Source organism: Sinocyclocheilus anshuiensis, unplaced genomic scaffold (genome assembly GCF_001515605.1).
Source record: "Sinocyclocheilus anshuiensis isolate Anshui unplaced genomic scaffold, SAMN03320099.WGS_v1.1 scaffold1154, whole genome shotgun sequence".
In the NCBI taxonomy this organism is placed as follows: Eukaryota; Metazoa; Chordata; class Actinopteri; order Cypriniformes; family Cyprinidae; genus Sinocyclocheilus; species Sinocyclocheilus anshuiensis.
This window is the reverse complement of record NW_015542345.1, coordinates 875,121-896,460: the sequence shown is the minus strand read 5'-3', so window position 1 is coordinate 896,460 and position 21,340 is coordinate 875,121. Positions and strand designations below refer to the sequence as shown.

The 21,340-nt window shown below is 37.4% G+C and overlaps 1 protein-coding gene across 2 annotated transcripts in view; it reads right to left on the bottom strand.

Moving 5' to 3' along the window:
- LOC107691290 (sodium/calcium exchanger 1-like) overlaps positions 1–19,973 on the bottom strand; it is a 36,128-nt gene extending 16,155 nt beyond the window's left edge. For both annotated transcript variants that reach the window (XM_016489814.1, XM_016489815.1), the window contains exons 1-2: positions 19,750–19,973; positions 16,198–18,052 (exon numbers count right to left, since the gene is read on the bottom strand). In XM_016489814.1, coding sequence (XP_016345300.1) covers positions 16,198–18,014 — 1,817 coding nt within the window. In that variant the 5' untranslated portion in view covers positions 18,015–18,052; positions 19,750–19,973. The remainder of the gene's footprint in view (positions 1–16,197; positions 18,053–19,749) is intronic.
- Positions 19,974–21,340: the final 1,367 nt, after the last annotated feature.

The following is a 21,340-nucleotide window of genomic DNA, read 5'->3' as shown; positions in this document are numbered from 1 at the left end:
ACTAAAATAATAAAATACATAAATAAAATAAACAAGTTGAAGTTGAAGCACTAAAAATAAAATAAAAATAATCTAAAGCTAAATGGAATTATTACTGTAAACAAAAGCGAATAAAAATGACAAAAACACAGAAAAGTACTAAAACTAAAATCAAAATGAAAACTGAAAGTATAAAAATAAAAAGCAAATAAAAAAAATTATAAATACTTTTCAAGGCACGAATTTCAGTAAATAAACAATTAAATTGCTGTCTTTTCTTCCGAAAGCTATCATATGGCTTCAGTATTGTGCAGTATTGTGCATATTGAATATTGTGTAATATTGTATGTCCTTTAATGAGGCTTTTTGTCATTTTTGGAGCTTGACAGCACCTGGTCCCCATCCAGTTTCATTGTATAGAAGATTGCAGTTCAAACATTCTGCAAAATGTATCCTTTTGTGTTTCACAAAGAAAGTCATACACAGTTGAAACAACATGGGGGTGAATGAATGACAAAATGTACATTTTGTGGATAAAATGTTCCTTAAAAAGTTTATATTAGCACCTGCTATGTTGTTAACATCTTGTTTAAATTGAGCTGTTATGTGCTGTTATTTTGAATCATAATGGTTTGGAGGCATAAATAATATGATGTCAGCAACAAATATGACTTTAAGTGCTAAAGTCACAATATAGGCCTTTGGCTGTTGCTTTAATCAACAATGACCTTACGCTGGTTTTAAACAGGAAGGCAAGGACAGAACTAACCTGCAGCACAGAGCGCCATTTGAAAAATCACTGTGACACCAGCTTGAAAAAGCCAAAGACCCATTTTTGCAGGTTATAAAGCAAAAAACAATGTTGTTTGGTACAACCACAAATTGGTATGTAGATCTACAGACAGACAGACAAACAGATACTTATATAATATTACTCAACATGTATATACATAACACAGCAGGCATATATTTGAACAGTGTCAGTGCAGTAAAATCATCAGACGGAAGTGATGTATAATCTGCATGCAGGAAGCGAATTATATTTATTCTGATAACAAGGCATCAGTATGTCAGCTGAAGCATTAGAGCCGCATTGCTTATATTTACTCCAGTTATTCTGCTCCGGATAAATTGTACAGAAAATCCAAGGTTAATGTAAACAGACATTGAAGGATAAATGCAGATTTATGTAATAATGTTTAACTGTATAATGTATAATATAATGTATTGTATAATGCACTGTATAATGATTAACATATTGCTTTATTGTGATGCCTGATGAAATATTGGTTAATATTTCATCAGGCATATTGATTAATAACCTGATCTCGAGAGTCTTCTGAATAATTTAAGAAGAGTCTGCAAACAATGCATATTCTTTCATTTAAGTGTTTCTTCTAGTGCGCTAAGTCAATATAGCGCAGTTAATTAAAAGGGTAGCCTGAGCTTTTAGCCTGTGTTTTTATTCAAAACCCAGAAGGTTTATGTTATTACACCCAGATGGTAGCATAAAAGTGATTAAGCAAAAATGAAATGATACATAGAATAATATAAATAAATACTGCATTAATGCTGTTTAAAAAACAAACAAAAAAAAACAAAGATGGAAGAGAAATTTTGATTTAAAATATTTAATTTAATACTGAAAATGAGTGATAAAAAAGTATTTAAAAAATAAATAAATAAATAGAAACTCTATTTGCATGCAAAGTCTAGTGTTGTAAACCCCAAAACAGGATTATTATCGTTAACTTATGCTAAAACTAAAGCCATAAAACCCATTGTCATTACTTGAAATAAAATAAATACTAAACTAAAATCTAAAAAATGTACACATTATTTTATTTCAGCAACAATTCTCATTTTTGCTTAGTTTAAGCTGAAGTACTAAAATAACTAAAACTTAAACTTAATAAAAAAAATATAATTTTAAGAAGTCCTATAATAAGACCAACAAAACACAACATAATTACTAAAACTTTAATTAAAATTAAAACTAATGACACTGCTGTATTGAATAATCTATTTGATATTACTAATCTATTCGAATCAATTGTGTGTAATTTATGCACTATTTATATGACATACAGACACAAGGAAGCAGTCTTAGAAGAAAGTTATACAGAGCTAAAATGTTCAACTACGACTGCTTTTAGTGGCTTATCTGGTTTGTGATTGACCCATTGAAATCCAGTTTAATGCCATGAAGATTTCTCCACTCAAAAGGCTAATCAGCACCAGCGCTTTTCAAATCAGAAAGTCCCTGGCTCTTGACTCTCAGATGTTGACTGTGAGCTGGAATATTCATTAGCTGTTTATAGTCCACGGCTGAAGCCATGCTACGAAGACCCATGGCTTAGTAAGTCTATTGAACTGATGCGATGTGTAAAGCCAGGACTCATATGGGGCTCAGGGTGAACCCCTGCTGTGTATTGTTACCAGAGCCAGGAACAGACTGCTACTTTCCCTTCCAAGAGCTGTAATGGGATAAGATCCGTTTTTCTGGCTGCCTTGAAGTTTCTAGCTCTCTCTCTCTCTCTCCTTTTTCTTTTCCTGGTGGTTAATTACAATAGAATGCCATCTGATCAGTGTTCATTCACAGGCTGAAAGAACTGACTGAAAAATGATCAGGCGTTTTATAACCCAGAAGTTAATGGACAGGATTACACAAGCGTGAAGGCTGCTTGTCAGACATAGGTCCAGATCTACAGCAGTGTGAAAGACACGAGACGGGGGAAAGATGAGAAAGAGACTGAGGGAATAAAAGAAATACTGGAAACACGATAAATGGTCTGACAGTTTTATAGAAGCAGGATGAATCCATATATATGCTCTTGGCAGAGGCTTTCTAAGCGACTTCATATAACATATTATATGGCATATTAAACTTAAACTTCATATAATATTATACAGAATTCAATATAGCTCAACTGGTGCTAACAACACTATAGGGTAATAAAAAAATTACTTTTATTAATTGAAGCTGAAATAAAATAGAACACAAATGTTAGAGGAAAAACTTTAAAACAAGAATTAGAAATGAAGAAATCCTGCCAACAAATGCAAAGGTAAGTTTACGTTGAAGTACTAAAATTAATATTAAAATAAATTAAAGCTAAATGGAAATGTTTAAAAAGACAATTGATATAAAAAACACATAAAATTGCTCAAACTAAAATAAAAAAATATATAAAAGTATAAAAATAAAAGCCAATTCAAAAGATTATTAAATAGCACAACAGTATATAAATAATACTAAAATACTAATATATACTTACAAATGAGAAAAAAAAGTGCAAGAAATTTAATTACTAATAAATTCCCATCTTCCTTTGTTGAATGGCATCAGCTTGAATATTATGCTTAACATCTCATTTTGAAAGAAAATGAAAGAAGTGACAGAACAAAATGAGGCTGAGTAAATCATGACAAAAATTTAATTTATGATAAAAATGTAAACTATTTCTCTGAAGGCTGTAAAAAAAAATTAGGCAGACATTTGTAAGCTGCAGGGTGAGAGATGACAAAATCATCTGTGATTTAATGACACATTTCTCTCAAAGCTATAGCTGATCAGCTGACATGTAATTGAGGTGACATGACGCTAAAGACTGAGATTAGAGACAGGAGAGTGTTCTTTGGGACACATCAAGATAAGCCCTTTATGTACCCTACAACACCTGGGACAAGCCACACACACTCAAATACACACATGCTAAAATTTACGCCCTTGATATTCAGATCGCAAGAAGTCTAATCCACTTATCTCGATAAAAGTATATAAGATATTGGTCAACATTCAGCCAGTATTAAACAGAAAACACAACTCATCCACCAACATTCAAATACCGCACGCATTATGATAGACCTATAGAAAAAAATATTTGAATTTCTCTTAAAGAGACAGTGGCAAGGAAATTAACACAAAGAGTATGTTGCCATATGGCTACACCATGCGGTAGAGGGTTAAATGTCAGTTTTATTTAATTTACTGCCCTGTTTGTCATCAAAGCAACAAAAATAGATCATTTTCTGTTGACCTGACATCGTCTGTCTGTTCTCCCTCCTGGGACAACTGCAGACGGAGATTCAGGGCTATGAGAGCAGCTGAGTTTGGATCAGCTTCCCCTGGCAACATAAGTATTTGCCCTAGGAATTGCTGCAGGCCCAAGTAGGACCTCCACCAGAGCAAAATCCCAGCAGAGAATATCTCAAGAAGTTATTTTGATGGCAAGTATACTGTCTGCCTCTCACCATTCAAGGTCATGGGTTGTTTATACATTGCATTAAAATCCAACTCAACACATTGTTTACACAATGAATATGCTGATCTGTTGTTTCTACATTCTATGAAATTGTGACTAAATTATTTTTAAAAAATTTAAATAAATAATTTGAATGCAAATGATTAGATTTGCTAAAGAAAATGAACTCACCCTCAGGCCATCCAAGATGTAGACAAGTTTGTTTGTTTAGCTGAACAGAAATTTAGCATTATTTAGCACCCATTCACTGCAGAGGAGCTGATGTAATGCTAAATTTCTCTAAATCTGTTCTAATGAAAATACAAACTCATCTATATTTTGCATGGCCAGAGGATGAGTACATTTTCAGCAAATTTTAATTTTTGGATGAACTATTCCTTTAAGAATCAACTGATACCAATAAAAAAAAAAAAAAATAAATAAATTAAAAAGAAACAAATTAACATAATAAATAAAATAAAATAAAATAAAAATATGACTGCCACAATGACTAGTACAATGTAAACAAAAACGTACTGAGTGCATTTTAAGCATCAACATTACAAGAAGTCCACATGCAACACTCTTGACATCAAACTTGGCACAAAAGTACTCAAACCTAAATGTGATACTCTGAACAAGCAGCTCTCCAAATCTGGCACATGCTATTGTCAAACCCTTTTATATCCCATCTGTCTGGGTAGAAAGAAAGAAATCAGTTTGTGCACAAGTTTTGGAGTCTATAATCTTCTCCAGGCAGATTTTTTTCAGCAGGTTTTTACAGTGCACTTGACAGCTGTGAAATGTTTAGCATGCTTCAGAAAGAACTTCAGCCTGTGCTTGGGGACAAAATGACAGCAGGAAAAGAGTGTCAGACGAAATGTCATGCTTTGTACTGCTCTAATCAACTGATGGAGTTGAGGCATCAAACTGTGAAAATGGACCTCATATTTGATGAACAATGCACCTGCACAAATCTTTTAGACAAGATTAATTATTTGTTTAAATATACAGTACACAATATTAGTCTCACTAGATCTCTCTTGTAACCTTCAAATTTCAACATAGAAATATTATGTTAAACATAGGAAGCAAGTAGGAGCATCGCAAACAAGCTGCAATCTTGGGAATGAATAGATTTAAATGATTTTACTAGTGTACAAATAACTCTAATTAAACTAAATTAGTAGGCAAATCAATGTTTCTCATTGGTTTACTCTATAGCCTAAGCATTCACAAAGAGTAATTACTAGCTAATAAAAATATTTTGAGCAGCTATTTTCTATAAAAAATTCCAAAACGTAACATTACACTTGAAGACTTTTTAAATAAAATTACACATTTTATAAATAAACTTTTTAAATAAAATATGCTATTTCCAGGTGTTCTGTGTCCGTGGGAATCCTGCTAGGCAAAGCAACAAAAAGAAATGTTGTTGGTGTACTTTTAAGAGTCCAGTCCAGTCAATATTTGAGATATTTGAGATAATTTAGGATGTCTAGTTACTTGTTTATTTACTGGCGTCTTAACATGCTCAATTTCCTGTGACACAATCTTTCCATCTTTTCTACTTGTATCCCAACAGCTAAAATGGGAACCGAGTAGTCAACGACATAGTTGGTTGTATTATGATAAAAGGTCACACTCTACATTCAATCCGATATCTTGTATGTATGCACTCTGGTATAGCATATCTCAGATGAATCAGTGGTGACATTAATCTTCATGCTATTACTCCTGGCATGACAGCTACAGAAACATGTATGACTCACAAAATGTTGTCATTTCCAGGCAGTTTAACATTTTTTGAGGTGTGTAAAAGTGTCATGACCTAATTTAACCTGTGGAGGCTCACAGGGTTCTGTAATTGGACCACTGTCATTTTGTAAATACTGAACACTTGATCTGTATTCTTTGAGCTGTAGGTCAGGTGCAGCAATTACGTATTTTATAAACCACATTTTTTGAATAACACAAAGTACATCTTCAGAAACACAAATTCCCAACCCAATGTGACCAAGGTAGGAGGACAGATGGCTTATTTCAAAACCAGGTTACATTCCTAATCCTCTTCTTTTTGTCTACCACGTTCACCCTAATCTGTTCAATGGATTAAGAAATGCAAAATATTGTTATTTCTCGCTAACAAATCCAGGCCTGACAGTGGAACTAAACCAAAGCTTTTTGAAAAGATACATGAAAAAAAAAAAAAAAAGAGAGAGAGAGAGAGAGAGAGAAACTTCAATAAAGCTTTCAGGAGACAGGTGGTAGGAGAAAGGGGAAAGTCCATTTATAAGGGCAATAGGGGAACATTTTTTTTTTGTAAAGAAAAACCTTTCAAAACTAAAATGGGATAAAAAGAAGACGTATGAGAAGCCAGCCTTCATTTCAAATAAGCTGGGCACTAAGTCATCCATCTATTAAGCAGTGGTAAATATAATTCCATCTCCATTCTGTCACTGCTTCTGATGGAATGCTATCATTCCCGGGCGGAAAATATGGAAAAGTTTTTTAACAACTTCCTGCATTTAAAAGTCCCTTGTGACATACATCACAGCCTGACAACAATGAGCCTTTGGATTTAGTCAGAAGTAATGTCTTTTTCGGCCTAAGGGACACTGCACAGCAGCCGCTGCACTGCTTTCTAATAGAAATTCACAAATGTGATTATTTTTTGCCAGATTATAATTTTTTGATGGAGGGAAGACATAAGTATATTCTCTAACTGTTCTGGATGACACAAGGAAAAGTATTTCTGTCACAGTGTCCATTATTGTTGGATACCATTTATAGACCCATGGACCATGAATTAATATACTCAAGGATCTCTTTACTACATGTGTACAATGTAAATATTTATAGGTGATATTAAATGAAAAGCATTTTTGCTAAGCAGATGTATGAACTAAAGCACAGTAAAAATGTTAAGACATGTTTATCACAAACCCTACAAAAATGTTTATGTATTTATTAGCAAATGTGGACAAACATAATACAAAGTTAATGAAGAATCATTCTGTGCACTACTGAATAATACTGTTCATAAATTTTTTGAGGTAAGTTTTTTTTGTGAAAGAAATTGATCTTTTTATTTAGAAATGATGCATTAAATTGATCAAAAATTACCGTAAAGATATTTCTAATATTACAAAAGATTTATATTTAAAACAAATTCTGTTCTTTTGAACTTTCTAGCCATCAAAAATACTTAAACACAAAGAGTCTGCCAACAGCCAGTGCTCCACACAGAGATCTGATGTCACCATCATTCAGTCTGTCTGGAATCACATGAAGAAACAGAAAAAAACTGAGAAAGACTAAATCCAGAAGAACGTCTCAGGTTACGTATGTAACCGTGGTTCCCTGAGTAGGGAACGAGACACTGCATCCTCTAGGGGTCGCTATGGAGGAACGCCTCGTCGTGACCCGTGTCTGAAGCATACATTGAAAAAACACCAACAACACGTTGGCCGGCGACAGCCATGACGTCACTACCGGTGCGACTATAGTATAAATAGGCGCCGGGAGAACACATCATCCACTTCTTTGTCTGAAGCTTGAGTCCGAAGCATGGCAAGAAAACTAGAGGACGCAGTGTCTCGTTCCCTACTCAGGGAACCACGGGTACATACGTAACCTGAGACGTTCCCTTTCAAGGGAACTTCGAACTGCATCCTCTAGGGGTCGCTATGGGGAACGGTATACCCACGCCACCATGCTGAGGGGAGTGCATGCCAGAATGTTAAAGTAGGTATCCAGAGGATACATAGGTGGAGTGGTGCCCAAGGCGGAACCGGGGTTTTAAACCACTCAAGAAAGAGCACGAGGCTGCCGCGCGTAGCTCTTACCATACAGGATTTCAGAAAGAACGCAGGGTACTAGCGTGCGAACTTACCATAGTGTGGATTTTAGAAAGTGTACAAAGACTTACATGCACACTTACCATAACATGGATTTAAAAAAACGTTCTAAGGGGCCCTCGTGGCACTCTGAAAGAGCAGCCCGTAGATGGAAATGGCGCATCCCAAAACGCTATGTTTGAGAAGTCATCAAGTCAGGATTCTAACGCTCGAAAGAAAGCACCATGCTCACAATAACCCTCAATGGTGAGGGGAGCGATGCTTCCAAAGTGTACACTAGTTGAGTGGAGCCCAAGGTACCGAGGTCTAAGCCAACTCAGACTAAGGGAACGAGGCTAATAACACGTAACCCTTACCATACAGGATTTCAGAAAAGTGGGGAATGCATAACGTGCACTGGGAAGGCTCAGCCTCAGCTTCTTTGCCCTCCTCAGCTATTTCCTGCTTTTGCTGGGCTGATCCCAGCAGAGCAATGGCCCCTGAATCAGACAATATTAATGAAATAACATCATCCTGCAGCGGCTCACTCTCGTGCACAGCCGACGATCGCGGAAGGGAAACCCCTCTTCAAACTCATCGGCCAGATCCACCTGCGATCCCCACGAGCTAATTCCCTTCCGTGCCTCAGCAGCGGCGGGTCCTGAATCGCGGGAAGCAGATGGCTGCCCCTCTTTCCTCGAAAAGAGAGACAAACGAGAGTAGACCTTTTTCATTGGAAAATGCTCGCAGTGCACGCCGATTGCCCCCTCGGGGACATCGCGTGCGTGCTCTTCGCCCAAACAATCAATGCATAGATCGTGTGTGTCATCAGATGTTAAATAATTCAATGTATGCTTCAGACACGGGTCACGACGAGGCGTTCCCCCATAGCGACCCCTAGAGGACGCAGTTCGAAGTTCCCTTGAAAGGGAACTGTAGCAACATCTCCAAGACACTTGAAGAAACCTTCCTACAAAGCTACGGTTTTATGAAAGTTTTAGGAACTTGTGTAGAAATGCTGTAAAGTTAGGATGTTTTCAAAAACAATGTCATAAATACATTCGATTTTATTTATCAGTTAACTTCTATTAAGTAAATCAAAAAAACATTTGGTGTGACCACCCTTTGTGTTTAAAACAGCTTTTGTCCTAGGTACACTTGTGCATAGTTTTTCAGGTAGCTTTGTAGGAAGGTTTCCTCAAGTGTCTTAGAGTCGTTGTCACAGTTCTGCTGGATTTAGTCTGTCTCAGTCTTTTCTGTTTTTACATGTGATTCCAGATGGACTGGATGATGATGAGATCAGATCTCTGTGTGGAGCACTGGCTGTTGGCAGGCAAAATCTCACTGGATTATTACACTTAATGGCTAAAGGAATGTTTGGAAATGTAAACTGATATTTCCCACTGACACACTACTATAACTTTTACAAATACAAAACTATTTCACGTTACTTCACTAAGTTACACAATAGCTTTGAACCAGACTTAAGAAAACTTTGAATCCCAAATGGAAGTCAGCAGCTTAAAAGGGGGATTTGTCTGGAAAAATCCATTTCCCTTTTGAATTCTTACTACTAGTTGATGTCATCCATGGACAAAACTGGCCTAGAACACATCAGGAGAGACAGAGAGGAAGTGGAATGGAAATAACAGCACTTCAGAAAACAAGACCTATTCCTGGATACACTTGAGAGGGTATTATTTTGGACTACTTAAATGCAATCTGTGCTCCTCCACAACAAACTGGCAAGTCCTGTGATGAGGATGGCGACAGTGACAATAACGAGAGATGATAATTAAAGCCACACATCTTCCCCCACCCCTCCGAGAAATGTGTTAAAAGAATATCGGGCAGGAAGCCTGACAGCCGCTGAGCGAATGAGCATGAAAACACAATCTGTCATACAGAGAGCTGATGAGGGGATGATAAAGGTATGTGTACCACGGCAGGCTTCAGTCATACCATGTTATTTCCATAATAAGCAACAGTGCAGTGCAGGATGTTTTTCAGGTTTTGAAGTTCTAAAAGAGTGAAGCAGAGAAAAGGGTGAGCCATTATATTTGGAATCAACAAAATTAACAGATTTGAAAGTGGCAGATCTTCTGCTGTGCATGCCGTGCAGCCTAAAGCTACTTCAAAATCTTCCAAAGGTAGAAACAACTTATGGCAAAATATACAGTAATAATTAGGCTACTGTCAGGTTATCCTTTAAAAAAATCTATATAGTGAAAATATATACACTTACGTAAATTAAAATAATTATGTTAGAATTATTTTTTATATGTAAAAAATAAAAAAAATTATATTTGAAACTTTGAATGAACTTGAGATACATTTGTGCTAAATAAAAATGTGAAAAGCTGAAGAAAAGAAAAAAAGTGTAGAAAATCGAAGAACAGAAGCAAAGAAATCAGTGAAAAAATATCTGAAATAAGCTAAAATTGAACGAATGAAGGAAAAATTAATCACTAAAAGGAACACTACATGAGAGGGAGGACAGGAGTGCACATTTGCCTCAGTTCACTTGGCTGTAAAGCTGTAAACCAATACAATGTGACATAAAAACCAACAATATAGCGTTTCATAAAACTACAACACTCAGTGGAAAAAAGGAGCTTGTTACTGGCAAAGCTACAGTGATTTGAAAACAGCTGAGCTACTGTCACGCTAATGAAAACATACTTCGCTACATTAGCATCGCTACTTTTAGTAAGTTACTCCCCAACACTGTGTGGGTGCCGTTTGATTTGCTATGTGAAGCGTCTAGGACATATCTCAGAGCCAGAAAGCGGTGCTCACAATGCAATAAAGGTTACTCCTTCCACGTATGTTTAATTTTAGACAGGTTCTCCTCTCTACAGTAAAACATGCAAGAAAACATCTCTGTCTGTCATTGCGATCCATTTTTCCATGATTTGTAGGAGGATATTTCCCATCTTCCTCCCTGCCCTTGTGTTGCCGTTAGGCTGAGGTCATGGAAAATACATCATGGAGTTTATGCAAGTGTTCAAAATAAGCATGGGGCAAAAAGAGGAGAAACTTACAGTAAGAGGACAGAGAGATGGAAGAAAGAGAGAGAGGGAGAGCAGGTTAAAAGTATGTGTGGAACATCTGCATTCATTTTTCTTGTTGAAAGCTGGTCTGACTTAGAATAATTGAACCATAACCTGTCAGGAAAACTTTTTCTATGCCGACCACAACATAGTTGAATGAATGCGGGCCGATACTGTTTACATTCTCTTCCATTTCTAAGTGAGAAATTCTGCAGAGATTTTCCACAGCTCTAATTTTAAGCACCATATCTGTTATCTTACACGTGAAAGGGAATTGTGATAAAGTGATATACTGTGGCCTGGCTGCTATCCGTCTACTGTCAATTCCAAGTTTTATATGCTTAGTGTATATTTTTGTAATGAATTCTACGTAAATGTTGTTGAAAACAAATAAATAAAAAATAAGCTAAATTAGATTAAATTAAAAGCTAAATCAGATTGCACTTTTCACACTCATTTTGCATTATTTTTCCAATGTGTTAATTTAATAAAAATAACATTACATTTACATTTTCGTAACTGTGTGTTTTGCACTAAACATTTTTGAATGTGCTTAGAATGCTCTATCCAAATCATGTTTTATTTACTTATTTATTTTGGCCAAAAGAAATTCACCAATTTTTTCTAAAGCAAATGCAAAACTATTGAGATTATTGTCAAAATTAAAAAAAAAAAAAATAAATCAAATTGTAAGTATATCACCCAGTCCTGCTAGATATTTTTAGATCAATTTTTAGCATAGGCCATTAAAAAAAACCTGTCAAATAATATAGGAATGCAAAGTGGTAAAAAAAAAAAACGAATTTTGAGTGCTTAAGTGATGCTTTGTAAACAGACACACAGTATTTTCAGTACTTTCCTTTAAAAAATCTCCATCACTCAGTGTGTACAGTTTTCATCATGAATGAATAAACTAAACTAAGCAGGCAGAAGTAATGCTAAGAGATTCACCGAGATTCTTTAAGAACAAACTCGCCTTCAAGGGACACCGAGGGTTATTCTGACAGTGACTGGCTCTCTGTGAGCCAACTGCTGATTCATGTCACCAAACCAAAAAAAGCACATTTTCCATATTTAATACAATTTTCATGACCTGCCTTAAGAGGAAGAACATTTGTGCCAATATGGTGTCTTAAACAATTAATGCATTAATGCCATGCATAATCATGTTAGGTAAAGCTACATAACCTGATCTCTGTACTTCGCCATGAGCCACATACTTAACAGACTTCATTGTAAAACTGTCATCAAGTGGTTTCAGAAAAAAGGCTGATCTCTTAATAAAAATTAGGAAAACACACATACAACACAAAGCCGTGAGCATTCAGCAGGCACAGAAACCTCTGGAAATAATTTGAATTAGTCATAGATGATCATAAGATAATAACTGGCCAAGAGGGGCTAACTAATATGATTAATATTCCCAGCAAAGATGGGAGCGGTGATTTAATGGTGCACTGCTGCTGACTCTATCTTTGCCTTGTGCAACGAGTCACATGAAATCAACTGACAGCATGTTTGTCTGGGCAGCTCTGAGCTGGCAGAGGACTGTGGCGACAGAAGGCCCTCTCCTCCTCGACTAGGGGGAAAAAACACGCTCCAAAAACATAACAATAAACCCGGGAGCATCTTTCCTTCTCCTGCAGAATCAGGACATAGTTCTTGACCAATAAAAAGAGAGAAACCAAGTCTCAAAAAAACTTTTTTGCCGCTTGTTAATTTAGTGAACTAAAATGAGCTAATGCAATGCGATTGCACATGACATGCAATCAATTTGAATTTGTAAACTGAGTGTTTATCTAATCCATTCTCATTGGGACAACATAAATAATTTTTTTGGCCAACCGGATGTACAGAGCACAAATTCCGAATATGGGTTACCACATGTCACGTCATTTTTTTATTAAGTTAATTGAAAATTATTTTTTTGAAAAAAAAAAAAAAAAAGAACTCCCTTCATTCTTAACTCATCAGTTGAGCAAGTCTTTGTTTCAGAGTGCTCATGTACTGCCCAAGGTTCACATGACCACTGAACGAGTCATCTAATCAGCCATGGGCAGAGGCAAGAACTCTGGCACGTGGACATAGTGTGTCCTTATAACAAAGGTCACGTCGCAGTGTCTTACTGAAGACCCCAACTAAGCTTTTGACTGTTAGATTAATTAGACTAAAGGTGCTGTAAGCATTTTTATGAAAGGCCACACTTAAAACATTCCTACTACCTGACATATATCACAGAAATAGTCCTGAGATATCATACCCATCTTTGTGAAAGCCCTGAGCCCTGTAAACCAACTCAAGACATGAAAGGAAAAATTTGACCAATTAAAGACTTTTTTTAACCAATCAGAAAACTAGAAATTAAAATAGGCTTTGCCTGTGAATAAAGCAAAATATTATTTGGGGTTGCCAAATTAATTGTGTAGTCCCTACTATATGGAATTTTCCAGCTACTATTGATGGAAATTTCCACCCCTCTAGAGACTTTGTCCCCTCCATGTACAGTGTTTATGCGAGGTCTTACTCAAGCCAATATAAACATGCCTAACATACTATTTCTGTGTTCTTTGTCTGTTTCCCCCCTCTTTTTCCCCCATGCCTAAATTTCATTCTTTCTCTTTAGGATCATAGACAACACACTCATTCTTGTTATTCTGTGTATTGAGGAAAATGTCCAAGAATCCTCACTGTGCAAAGAAATGAGGACTGTAGCAAGATTGAGATTGAGATTTAAAAGTTGCTCATTAAAAACATTATATTCATTACTCAGCATGACAAAACCCTGAGAGGGCACAGGCGGTTTGCTCGTGTCTTTGACAGCCCCCCATAAGGATGAAACACTCAATGGTAATACGTCAATAACAGGAATCCAAGTTCAAACTAGTGTTTACAACTTATAGTGTATAAATTGAGTATTTTAGGACCAGTTTTTGCCCATTTGATCAATCCAGTTGTAGATTTACTCATATACTAATCAAAAAGAAAGTGAGTGAAGATAGGGCTACTTTGGTGTGAACATACAAATTGACGAGACAGAAAAAGAAATTGAACGGTTTTAAATTCACCACCACCTCTGTGATATCTAAGTGTCCTCACAAGATACATCTAGCTTTTTTATCGATATCCTTAGTGTCTAATCTAAAATACGATCTCTATGTTTTCAATATGGAATGCCATTTTTCATTTAGCTTATCTGAACCACCAAAACCACACCTGTTTTCTTACCAGACCTTCCTTTTGCCAAGGAATCCAAACGGTTGATTCAATCTAAATAATGAGTAAAGGACACTGATTTGAAGTAGCACCATATAAAAACATCCACCACCAACAGTTGTCTCCAAATAGGATCCAGGGTCCAGAGTCGAGACCTGTCCATATATGGAGCTTCATCTGTAGGCATAGCCAGATCAGCATGGCGTAGGTTGCTTACTTCAAAGCAATGCGTTTACCTCTGTTTACATTTGTGCATGTCTTCCCATTAATCAGCTTAAAATAAGCACAAGCAAGGGAGCTTTTCCATTTCAAGATCTTGGAGCAAATTCAGAGCTGTTTATCTTCGACTGTGTAAATCTGTTATCATTATATCCTCCCTGTCATGGAAAATATCTGGGGTTCAGACCACCTTGTCAAGTATGTGATCATACCAATAAATGAGTGGAGTGCCAGAAGAGGAGATGGGTGAGGAGAGCCTGTTCCCTGCCAGAAGTCCTAGAGCTGGAGCTCAAGCTCAAGCCGAGCATTGCAACGGTTATGGAAATGTAATTAGTCATCCAAATGAGCAGTTCTGGAAGTCCGAGACATGTCTTTACACAGATTAAGCAGATCTGATGTGTGGAAAGCTTCTACTTAGCTCATTCACTCCAAACCAGATGCTTTTTCATTCAGTTCAGATTCAAGGACTACATTTATCAAAGCCTTTATTGTGTAGCAATGGTCTGTTATTTGAGGAACTTAATCACCTCAGGCAATAAAGGTATCTTTTACACTCTTTTGATACAGCTAAGTAGTTTTGCATGCCACTTTAAATCTGAGGTGAAAATGCATGCTACTGCAATGACGTATTGATGATACAATGATATAAAGTAAATGTGACCATATCACTTCACTTCCTTGATTCCTTGATTTTTCACATGGGTACAAAAATGTCTGGTAAAAGCCATGATTTAAGGAGTAATGGGAAATCTAGGAGGACCAGATTCTGAAATAAACTGCGCAAAATGGAAACATTAAAGTGAGCAAAGCTAGTGGGGAAATGAAAGAGTGAAAAGAAAGCAACAGGAGAGCTGCAAAGGAAAATGAGTCAGAAAAAAACTTACAGCAAACAGACACATCAATGGGTAAAACACGTTGTATGGGAAATAAAGACAAATATTTAAGAGATAAAATCAATTGGCTGACTTGAAGACTTTGATGAATGTATCATTTTTGATTACACAGTTAGTAGAGCTCAACAGTAAGGATTTTTTGACACATTTTGACACATTATATATCACATTATATGTATATATAATGTATTTGTATACATTTAAATGTAATATTTATATTAGAATTATGTTATAAATTTAATGTATTCTTTTCAAATTCTTTAAGATTTATTTAAAATTATTAAGAATATATCATTATTTATATTTTAACATTTTTCAATCAAATGTTAAGTTTTATAAAGGAAATTTGTAATATCATCTGTAAATTCTAGAGTTATAAATATACAGAAAATTCCAAGGCAGCAAAAAATTATCATCAGCGTAGGTGAGTTTTAAAAATTTGATAAGCAGAATTTACAACCATACGTCACAGAAAACAACCTGTTTAAGTTCACATGCAATAAAAGGCAATTACACCATTAAAAATGTAAGATATAACACTGCTCTAATATGGCAAGTAACCGGCCCAAAACTCTCACATCGGCAACGGGCAAGCCGGCCATCCTTATTGCTGAATCAGGGTTTTCTACTATACAAGATAATGCTGATTCCCCTTTGAATTGTGAATTAAGAATGCCATTGCTCGTACAGTTTGTCCTTTTGCACCACAATGCACACGATTCTGACTGAATAGTTAAAAGAAAAAAAATACACTTACGAAATCTCATCATTCTGGAACTCCAAGACTCCATGGGTGTCTTCAAAGTCCTCTCCTCCACCTTTTGCTGTGCCTTCAATGGTTTTATAAGGGATCACCACTACTCCACGGGCTCCAGAGGTACGTGCCACCTTCACCTCCATCATGCCAATGCTTTCACTGACATGAACCACTCGTTCCTCAAATGTGAAGATGCCAGCATGGTCATCGTCAAAGATAGTCACAATAGCTGTTGAAGGAAGGCCAAGACTAGCTAATGTGTCCACATGATTGGCCCCTGGGTTCCCATTGTCAGTTCCTTCAGAAATGACCTTGACGTTGCTAAGATGAACCAGGAAGTGCTCATCTTCTTCAAAAATGTCATCGTCGATGATGTCCACTCTTATCTCCTTTTCGGTCTCACCTGGTTTGAAGACTATAACACCCTCGGTGAACTGGTAATCAGAGCCTGCGTTGGCAGTGCCGTCCTCAGTGCGGTACTCCACCGACACAGCGCTAGTTAAGTCACCGCCGCGTCGTACCACATTCAAAGCCATAGTCCCGCAGTTCTCAAGACACTGATATGTTCCGGGGTCAAAGAAGATCTTGGAGGAAATATCATTAACAGAGACTTCTGATCGAAGTTCATGGTTGCCTAGTGCTTTTCTGGCTTGGTCTGCAGCATGCTTTTTTAGTATGTTACCCGCACCAGTCATAAGTCTAGTGGCCTGGCAGCGATAGAACGCACGACTCTTCTGTTGCTGGCTGAGGACGTGGTAGTTGGCGAGCTCAACCAGCTGCTCCATCTCTTTCTCTGGATGTTTCTGTTTCAGTTCCTTCAAAATCCTGACCATTTCTCTTTTGGCCACATCCTCATCCATGTCTTTATCTTCAGTATCCACCGTGCCATCTACGAATTCCTCGCTGTGAGAGTTAAGCATCCCACCGTCCATTTCGATATCTACCTTTGACTGGTGCTCTGGCTCACCTTCAGTCTCAATGATCATTCCCCTTTGTTTTCCGACTCTGTAACGTTTGTACACATACTTGTAGAATAAAAGTCTGCGGTCTGCAACCCAAGCAAATACGACACAAATCGGAAAGAAGAAGAGAGTAAGGAGTCCCTCCCAGACTTCCACGATACCTGGGGAAATCACTGCCAAGATCAGATAAAGCCACGTATATGCAAATATACTCCAAGTGGCGGTGACAAAGAACACCCGCAGGTGCTTGACCTTCCGATGCTCTCCTTCTGGTATCACAGAGACACAGAGACCGATGATGACAAACATATTAAAAGCTGCACTTCCAACAATGGTGTTTGGGCCCAGCTCGCCTGCGTCAAAGTTGTGCCCACACACTTCAACCACGGAGAGCATAATCTCTGGGGCTGAGGAACCCAGAGCCATGAGAGTAAGATTCGAGACAGTTTCGTTCCAAATACGAACAGTAGTGGTTGTGGTTTCCCCGTTAGGCTTCTTGATGGTGATCTCTTTCTCCTGGGATGTGATGACCTCAATGGAAGCCATAAAGCGGTCTGCAATGATGGATACCCCTAGGAACATGTAGACCATACCGACAAAGTACACAGTGGCTCTGGCCAGCTTATCCCCAAAAGAGGGGTTCACCGGCGTCCACATTGGCAAGATCACTCCCTCTTTGCACTCAAAACTACCACCACATGTCTCGTGTGAAGAGTTTTCGTTAGGAGAAGTATCTACATCTAAGCTTGATTTGGAGCTGCCTGCAGAGGCCGGCATGAGCTCATAGAAGAAAACTAAGAGGAAGATGCTGATTAGAGCGAGAGAAAAATAGGATGAAGTCCCAGATTGGCCCATGTTCCCAATGATGTATTTTGTTCCTGATCTCCCGTACCCTGTGAGGAAAGAAAAAGTGAGGTGAATTTTTATGAATGATACAACACTAAGACTGTTGATCAGAAATTATGCAACAGTTGCTTAAATTTGATTGGTCAAGGAATTTTCTGAAAGAGCTAATATTTAGCCTACAGTTTACAGTGACAGCACTGGGAAGTTGTACCATTTGTATACAAGCTCGTCTGTGTTCACGGCATTCTGGACCTGAGTATGTGAACGGTGCTGAGTGTAAGCAGAGATTGCCTGGAGCGAGGATTGTTTTTTTGAAAGTCAGAGCATCAGTGTTTTACCTCACTCCACAGTCGCTCATAATGGGGAAAACGCAGTGAGGAAATGGAAAACCTGGAATGGAGTTAGCCAAGAGTGACTGCAGAAAGTGTTGAGTGGGGGAGATCCACTCATATACACTTTTCCAGCCCGTTTTTTTTAGACTATGAGCTGCTTGGTGATGCCAAAGCTTGATCTAACTATTTTCTTTGGTGGAGAAGAAACACAAACCAATTGGTCAATTTTGCCAGAAAAATAGTACTCAGTATACATACTATATAAAACTGTCTTATAAAGCCAATAACGCATTTACAGTCGTGCTGTAGTACTAAATATCAACGCAGCTGTGATTACCTGCAGTATTGAGTACTCTTGCTTGTGTTTAATTGTTTAATTAAAATATAAGAGGTAGAGGAGTGTCTGTTAATGAATTCATTTATTTTAAAGTTGATAAGCTGGTTAAGATACTTGGATGAGTGACCGAAGGTTTTTTAGGCAAGCAGATGTGATGTAACAGTACACCAGCATTAGCCAGACACACATTCACTTACTCAACATCTGTTTCGCATCAAACAGAAATGTAATGAATAAATACATTTAAAAATTAAAATTAAAAGCATTTTTTTTTATCATATGCAAATTAAACTATATCTCATAATCATCCTACTGGGGAGACAAATCCAGCCTAAGATGGTGTGTTGGGTTTAGTAGGTCAGGATGGTGTGTTGGCTTGATCTGTGCTCTTTTCAGCTGGTCAGACTGGGAGACCAGCTTGCTGACCAGCTAAACCAGCTGAACACCAGCTTTGCCAGGATGTGTGACCATCTTAAACCAATACAGCATTTTAGGATGGCTATATTTACATTTATTTCGTAAATAACAACAATGATTACATAAATGAACAATAGATTTGTGCAGGCAGAGAAGTGTTTCTGAATAGAAACGAGCAAAAGATTTGCTGAACTGCTTTTGAACTTAGACATTTGCCTCTCAAAAATGATTAATCTGTGTGCTACATTAAATGAAAAAGAAAACGCATTGCTATGAATTTAAACTCATTTTTGACCCATACTACTATAATATAGCACATAAACACGCCCACTACACTCTTAAAAATAAAGGTGCTTCAAAAGGTTCTTCAAGCGATGCCATAGAAGAACCATTTTTGGTTCCACAAAGAACCATTCAGTCAAAGGTTCTTTAAATAACCATTTCTTTCTTACCTTTTTATAATCTGAAGAACCTTTTTTCGCCACAAAGAACCTTTTGTGAAACAGAAAGGTTCTTCAGATGTTAAAGGTTCTTTATGGAACCATTTAAACAAAAAGGTTCTTCTATGGCATCGTGAAGCACCTTTATTTTTAAGAGTGTATTTACATTTAACTGCAGACAGCATGAAACATAGTAAAGCCCAAGTACATAAATTTACCTTTTAAAGAGAAATGCTGTGTTGATGTGAAAGCCGCCACATGTAGGCTAGATAAAGCTGTGGTACTGACGCTCTGAGATTCCGGCAAAAACTACCTCAGTCAAGCGGACCGTTTACTGGCAGCGCTTGTTTGCAAAGTACCGCGACCGTTCACTCTCATCCTACAGGAGCTAAACCATTCCAATAACGAGAGCCGTGCGTGAGACACGCGATTCATTCAGAGCTGCGCGGGCAGAGTGTGCTGCGGAGAGTTGTAGGCTACTTTTCCTAAGTGCTGCAAGCATATTTTCCGCTTTCCGTACGGATTCGCATGTCTGACCGGAGGAGGAGAGGCTGTGCTCGGACAGTGCGGTGGCTTCGTGCCAGACCCTCACCGAGAGCACACACAACTCAATACTCTGGCTATACAAGATAAGTGCCAGAAATTACATTGTCCATTAAAAAGCAACATTTGTCCCCCTTGATATGTGGAGATTTTCAGAGGCATGTTTAAGGCAAAATTCTTAACTGATTAACATTAATCCTGAATAATTAGACTGAGAATTAACTCAGAAAAACATTAAAAATAACGAAAGAAAAACGTTAAATACAAACTGTATATACATTTTATATAATAGGCTACAGTTTCACATTTCCTTAAGATCTGTGAAAATGTTCTGGGTGAGTAATTGTCGCAATGCAGGTCTTGTGGGTGGTCAAGGCCTTGCTAATGTGTTCTGGGTGGTTGTTAGGAGGTTGCTAAGGCGTTCTGGGTAGCTGCTAAGGGATTGTTGCAGTTTTGGCGACTATATGCCCACAAAAAGTGGCCTTCTGTAATCAACCCCATAAGGTTTTCCATTTCCCGAACACCGGCTCCAATGGAGTACAGGTGCGTTCAAGTCATGTCGGACAGATCGTATTTACGAGTTGAACGCACATGAAGCCACCACAAAGTCGTTATTACGAGTGGGAAACTCGAAATTTTCTTTAAGCCCCGAGTTTCCGAGTTGGGGGCGTGTCAATGAGAAACATGGCGGATGCAACGTCTGTAGTTGACGGTACATTTTTGTTTAAATTGATAGTTTAGTTGTCCTATAAACTTAAATTGGTCATGTTCTTGTTACGCAGCTAGTTATGAAATCCAATGAAAAAAAATGCTATAATTTTTGCACCTATAGGTGAAAAATCTTTTGATTTGCCATGTTGCATTTAGCTAACAGCTTTTTTTAATCTCTGTATTTTAGCATTTGTTGATGCTGAAAATCAGTTATACCTGGATCCTGGTCTAAAAAAAATATTAAAAACGCAAAACACACCTGATGCGAATTCTTTGCTCTTCATTTTCTATAAGCAGAGTTAACAGACCCTGTTGTATTTTCTTGTAATTTATTAGTCAAGTCAAGTCAAGTCTGCTTTATTGTCAATTCTTCCACATGTACAGCACATACACACAGAGAATTGAAATTAAAGCCAATAACGCATTTACAGTCGTGCTGTAGTACTAAATATCAACGCAGCTGTGATTACCTGCAGTATTGAGTACTCTTGCTTGTGTTTAATTGTTTAATTAAAATATAAGAGGTAGAGGAGTGTCTGTTAATGAATTCATTTA